This window comes from Pinus tabuliformis, chromosome Q, assembly GCF_031772625.1.
Source record: "Pinus tabuliformis cultivar Carrire ecotype Pingquan chromosome Q, CPIR1, whole genome shotgun sequence".
NCBI lineage: Eukaryota > Viridiplantae > Streptophyta > Pinopsida > Pinales > Pinaceae > Pinus > Pinus tabuliformis.
Genome location: NC_142296.1, coordinates 143,596,969 through 143,603,787, shown reverse-complemented (window position 1 = coordinate 143,603,787; position 6,819 = coordinate 143,596,969). Strand labels below are relative to the sequence as shown.

The following is a 6,819-nucleotide window of genomic DNA, read 5'->3' as shown; positions in this document are numbered from 1 at the left end:
GAGCACGAGCTTGCTTGAAGGCGTTGATGGTCAAACAGGAGCAGGGAGGGGCTGTCCAGAGGTTCTGATAGGCGCGGAGGGAGTAGGGATAGCTTCTGAGGGAAACACAACAAATCGTTGATGAAGACGAGACAGAGGGGACTTTAAAGAACTGTTGCTCGCAGAGGTAACAGAGCATAGAGTGATGAAAAGAGCGATTTGAGGAACAATAAATAGGAGGAGAGTGCGTAGATCGAAGGCGGGAAGGGGTCATGCTTATCGCGTTGGAGATATGGTGTATCTACAGTAAGGACTGGAGCGTATCCTGCAAGGCTCGAGGATCGGGTCCGAGAAGACGTTTACCGGCTGGGATATTGAGACTTTCAATGCCCTTGAGCGTTTCACGAATTTCATATCTATTCAAAATCTTTATACCATAAGCTGTTCTGCTGTCGGCCCAGATCGCATGATTCATCGCAGTGATTCTGTCAGTGATGCAATGCTTGCTGCTGAGGAGATGTGACTGAGTCATGGCAAGGGTTGGAAGGACTCGCTGGAGTTACAGCTCAGAATGCCGATGGGTCTTTCGCATGCTTTGTTGGCACGCTCATCCGCTTTTTTATTCAATTTACGGAGAATATGGTAGTATTTGATATCTTCCATTGCCTGATGGAGGATCTGGTTGCGTCTGTTAATTTGCTGAAGGAGAGTATTTGGTGTATTCTGCTGATGCACCATGAGACGAATAACGACTGAGGAGTCCCCAAAAACCTTCGCCTTTTTTATTCCTAGCTTACTTAACTGGGTGAGGCCCTGGAACAGAGCTAATGCTTCAGCTCTGTTGTTAGAGTTCTTCCCGAGACCCCATTCATAATGGAGAATACATTCTCCATTGGCATTACAAATCAGCCCTCCTGCTCCGGCTAGACCCGGATTTGACTTGGATGCCCCATCGAAAAATAAGTGGAAGATGTTACAGTTGCATATCCAGTTAGCAAATTCCTCTTCTTTTAGTCTCAGTTTCCATGTACTGACTTCTCCTTTTGCCTGAGTCTCCCTCCTGCGGGCTTCCTGAGCATTGGGATTGTTCTCCAGGATGTAACTGATTAAGTTTCGCTCCTCTATGCTATAGTTTGCTGCATCAATCTTGCCGGTGGTGTTACTTGAGATTGTTTCCAGAGCGAGTGTTTTAGCTTTGTAGCAAATTTTACGTATGCTTGATCCTTTATCCTAGAAGACTTTATGGTTTCGAGCTAGCCAGATGCACCAGAGTAGAGTGTTTGGGAGGGTGTTCCATACTCTTTTCACCAAACTACTTCTTTTCTCTTTCCAGGGGCATTCTTTCCTCCATTTATATAATGTCTCTGCTATAGTGGGCTGGGGCTCCCAATTTATATTTCCGATTAAGGCCATTTTCCCCCAACAGCCAACAGCAACTGGACACTCTATGAATAAGTGGTGCATCGTTTCCTCTGATTTGCAACAGTTCGGACATCTGGATGGACCAATAATGCCTCTTCTTCTTAGATTTTCAGCTGTTAGAATTTTACCTTTCAGTAAGAGCCAGATGAAGAATTTTATTTTTGGAGGAGCCTCTGCTCGCCATACTATTTTCCAATGATTCCAAAGGCTTATTTGATAGATGCTATTACAGAGGTATTGATGACCGGCTTTAACTGTATAATTTGTTCCAGATGCATCCCATCGAAACCCATCCATTTCACCTTCTTGAATGGGAGCCTTGCTGTGAAGGAGCATCTTCAGAGAGTTGAAACTAGATTCTAATGCATTGGGAAGCTCAGGAAAATTCCAGCCAATCCAAACATGGGAGAGGGAGTCCCAACTTGAGATTTGAGACAAATGGTATAATCCTTTATTGTTAAGCCAGTTTATAACAGGAGTTGCCTCTGCATTCATGCCCAGAGGTTGCTGCCCCAGAATTTTGTCTGTTCCAAACTTAATGCTGGTTCCCCCGCCAGGGACTTTCGAGATATTTTGATGCATAAGTGGAAGAGCCTTCTTGCAAAGTTTCCAGATTTTTGTGGATTCTCTGTTAGGAATGTTGGTGTCTAAAAGTTGTTGTCTTGGACAGCTCAAGTATTTTACCTCCAGTACCTTTTTCCACCACACTGTAGGTCCTGTGATCAGTCTCCATATAATTTTTGCGCCAAAGGCCAGATTTAGGAGCTTTGGTGATCTGATGCCAAGCCCGCCTCTGTCTTGGGTTTGGATTACATTTTTCCAGCTAACTAAGTTGAACTTATTCTTATCAGTTTTCCCCCCTTGCCAGAGGAAATGTCTAAGAGCAACTTCCATTTTATGATGAAAAATAGCTGGAGCTTGATATAAAGAAAAGCGATAGATAGGAAGTGAAGCAATACCTGATTTAAGGAGAATAAGCTTGCCTGCTGGATTAAGCCACACTGTACCCCATTGCTGCACTTTCCTCTTAATCTTGTCAAGGATTCCATTCCAGGTTTCAGCCTTCAAGGGCCCCATGCTTACAGGCATACCTAAATAGGAAAAGTGGGTCCATTCCAGGTTGCATGTGACTCCAAATATGCTTGCAATGCTGTGTATAACATGATTTGCAGTGTTCCATCCATAGATGCAGCTTTTGAGCTGATTGACTTTGCCTTCGGAATACTCCATGAATTGTTCCAGGATTTTCTTGAATCACCTTGCTATTGTGGTAGATGCTCCCCCAATTAACAAGGTGTCATCAGAAAACTGAGAATGGTTAATGTTCTTTGCTCCATTCCCAAATTTGACGCCAGTAATGAGCCCTACTCTGCGATTGTAATCTAAGGCTTGGCTGAAGGATTCAACCATGAGGATGAACAGGTAAGGAGATAGGGGGCAGCCCTGTCTTAGCCCCCGAGAGGATTGGAAAGCTTCACAGGGCCTCCCGTTGATCAGGGGGGATATCCAGGGCCCAGAAATGCAGGCTACAATCATGGTGATGAAGGATGGCTCGAATCCCATTTTGTATAAGACAACAAAAAGGAAGGAGTGTCTTACTTTGTCGAAGGCATTTGCAAGATCCAGTTTTAAGACAAATCCTTTTTCTCTCATAGTTAAGCTTGAGTGGATGGCTTCTTGGACAAGAAGAATGGAGTCGGTGATATGCCTGTTGGGGAGGAAGCCTCCTTGATTTTCAGAAATCAAGGAGGGAAGAAGAGGTTTGAGCCTGGTTGCTAAGATTTTGGTTATAATTTTATAGGACGAGTTACATAAAGAAATGGGTCGGAATCTAGAAAAGGAGGAGGGGCGGTTTTCTTTAGGTATGAGAGCAAGATAAGTGGAGTTAGTGAATCCTCCTATCTTTCCTTTTTTCATCACCCAACGGATCATCTTTATCAGGTCTTTTTTTATCATTGTCCAATACTCCCTAAAGAAGCAGATGGGGAATCCATCCGGACCTGGAGCATTATCAGGATGCAAGCTCCAGATAGCTGCCTTGACCTCCTCTTCCTCTATATCTTTGCTGAGCTTGTTGTTCATTTCTTGAGTAACCCCTTTGGGCAGATGCTGGAGCAAATTTGAATAGTCTTCCTCCTCTTTACTTTCAGTTAGTAGATCCCTGTAATGCTTGGTGGCAGCTTTCTTTATAGTTTCCTGAGTGCTGTATCGATTTCCTTCATTATCCGTGATTATGCTTACTGTATTCCTGAGCTTTCTAACAGTAGCTTGTTTGTGGAAGTATGTTGTGTTTTTATCCCCTGCTTGAAGCCAAAGTTGCCTAGATTTTAGGCACCATTTTATCTCTTCCTCCTTGTTAATTTGGCTTAGCTGTGCATATAAGTTGCTTTTGTGATCTTTGTTTTGCTGAGATAGTCCTTGTGCTTCTACTTTTTGCTGAACATCTTCTAGCTCTCTTTTGACTTTCTTTTTGTTCTCTTCTGGTTCCTGATAGTTGTCCCTAGCCCAATCTTTTAGTGCCTGCTTGACTCTTTTAAGCTTTGATTCCCAAATAAAGCTTGGTGAGCCTTCGACATGTTGGATCCATGTCGTTTGGACCACTTCTCTAGTTGCTGGCATCCGGTTCCAAAGAGGGTTGTATTTAAAGGGGATGGGACCAAGAGGGCAGTGATTTTGTAGAGTCAACGTAATAGGGTAATGATTAGAGGCCGATGTGTTGAGAATATTAGCGTATCCCGTTGAGAAAGAGGAGAGGAAAGCTATATTGATAAGAAATCTATCTAATCGTTCCATTATGTTACCAACACCGATCTTTCGATTGCTCCAGGAGTATCTGCGATTTTTGGGGATAACATCAACTAAATCGTGCTTCCGGATGATGGTTTCTAGCCGACCTCTGGAAGGATCTGGAGTGAAAGTTCCTCCTCTTTTTTCATTGGCGTGAAGGATCAGATTGAAATCTCCTGCAACTATGAGATTGTTGTTTTGTTCCCCTTCTATGCTTGCCTTCAGATCATCCCAACAGATTTCTTTTTCTCTGTAATGGTTGGGAGCATAAACGTTGTAAATGGTTACTGTTTGACTGCCTGTTCTGCTGTCGAGGGTGGTTTTGATCCAGTTCTGCTGAATGTTTGTAGAGCTGCAAACCCATTTGTTGTTGTCCCATATGGTTACAGTGCCTCCGGAGGCTCCTCTGGCTTCGCTGATGCTTCCAAAAAACTGTCTCTGTTGGCTTATTATTTTTTTCATCTCGTGCTGATCTTGTTTTGTTTCCTGTATTAACATGATTTCTAGTTTTTCATTGTGAATTAGTTCTCTGAGGGCAGCTAGCTTGGAGGGGTGCCCTAAACCCCTGTTGTTCCAAGAAAGAATTTTCATCATGAGACATTGGGCGTGTGGAGAGGTGCTCGCCTCTCTTGGCCTTTACTGCTTGTTTCTTTTTTCCTGATGCCCAAGAATGAAGGATTCTATTGGGGTTTACGTGCCCATAACTATATCTTTTTGGGCGCTCTCATCCCTCTGTTGCCTGGCTGATTTTTTGCCCGGTCCTTGTTTTTTCAAAACATCACTAGCTGCTCCATGTTCCTTAGAAGAACTTCTGGTGATTCTGGATGAAAGAGGATCAGGAGGGGGCTGAGAGGAGAAGGAAGGAGGTTGCTGAGAGATTGGGGGTTCAGAGGAGGGGTTGTCTGGGGCAGATTCTACCTCAGAGAGGATAGCGAAGGGATTGGTAGAGGGAGGAAGGGGCGGTTCTGGGGTTTGAAGATCTGAGGGTAAAGGGGAAGAGGAGGAAGGGCGCGGATTGGATGGTCCAAGGATTTCAGGATCCAAGGAAGGCTTGGAGGGGGGGGGGGGGGATGGTTTCTTCTTTTTGACAGTTTCCCAGTGGCCATCCTGCTCTTCATTGTCTACATTAACAACTTTTGTGCATCTATTAGCGAAATGTCCGTATTCGTGACATACCTTGCATTTAAAAGGAATCTGTTCGTAGTCCAGCTGCTGGATATGGCTCCAATCGTCCACTTTCAGCTTTATCGCTTCCGGCAATCCTCGACCTAGATCCACTTCAACACAGATCCTTGCGCATGCTTGCATGTTGTCCTTGGGCTCACTACGATCGATGTACTTGCCAACAACATTCCTATTGCCTTGACTGAGTCATCCCCCCAGCAGTGCAGAGGAAGGTGAGGTAGGCTAACCCAGACTGGAACAACACTTGGGATATCCAGTTCTGGGTCGAAATCTGGGGTCCATTTGTTGAGATAGAGTCCCCTTGAGTCCATGAAGTATGGCCCGTTCCTTAATATCAGATCTTTGTCCTCCTTTGATTCAAAATGAAATGTGTAATACCCTTTGCCACAAAATCTGATGGATATTTTCCCTTGGATCTTGTCTGACCAATTTCGCTCGACCCATCTTTGAACTGTTCTGGGCGATGGCCAAAGCCCTATAAACTGCCCGATTAATCCTTTCTCGGCAAGGGAAAGTGCTGCCATACGGGGAATAGTTGGCGGCAGTTGAACTTCCTGCAGCACATCGAGTTTCTTGACAAATTTCGTGGTAACAGGTCTGGGTCGTTGCGGGGGGAGGGACTTCACCAGTTCAGAGAACGCTCTTTGCGGATCAGGATCCTCGTGGGACAGATCCGAAGGGCCCATGGCTGGGCAAAGGCCTAGGCCGAAGTAGATCTGTGTTCAGAGGCACGGGGTTCAGGCAAACGCGCGCAGTGCAGCAGCTTTTTCATAGATAAGGATTGAATTGAGCTTTTTAAAGCCTGCACAATGTATATTTTCCACTGCGAAAATACAAAGATTTTTTTCCGGAGGAAAAAAACTTTATATTTCTCCACTTTACCTTCTACATACAACTTCTTCTTAAACACCCATTTGCTACTAATATGATTCCTTCCAGCAGGAAACTCTACTAGATATCGAGCCTCATTTTTGTCTAAGGATGGTATTTCTTCAATCATGGCCTTTTCCTAAAGTTTTCCATCATCCAAATTCATTGCCTCCTTAGCAATTCTAAGATCATCATCATCAATTAAGCCCATATACTTATTCATGCATAAATAAACTAAATGCACAATATAAATAACCCAAAACATCCAAAACCTTGTGGAGATATCCTTTAGAGGTGCACATCACAATTATGACATCAAATAATGGCTAAACACACACTAATGATTCAAATAACCTAAATGACTCTTAACCAACGTGTTTATCTAGTTTATTTGATGGTTAAATGGTGTACATCACCACCCTTTATAGATCAACCAATGAAGCCCTTGATAAAATTAAATGAAGTTTTTCCTAGATTATCACATAGATTGTTATTTAAAAAAATATAAAATCCAACAAATTATCATATTAAGTGACCAATCTAATAATATTTGTATATATCTGTATAAAAACAATA

General features: G+C 43.5%; 1 protein-coding gene across 1 annotated transcript; it reads right to left on the bottom strand.

Annotated features, from left to right (window-relative positions):
• Positions 1–507: 507 nt before the first annotated feature.
• On the bottom strand, positions 508–6,059 carry LOC149218656 (uncharacterized). The gene is made up of 5 exons (XM_089386608.1): positions 5,601–6,059; positions 3,368–4,674; positions 2,660–2,794; positions 1,530–2,551; positions 508–1,172 (listed from the first exon to the last, which is right to left on the bottom strand). The coding sequence occupies exons 1-5, from the start codon at positions 6,057–6,059 to the stop codon at positions 508–510; spliced, it is 3,588 nt and encodes a 1,195-aa protein (XP_089242734.1).
• Between the last annotated feature and the right edge of the window lie 760 nt (positions 6,060–6,819).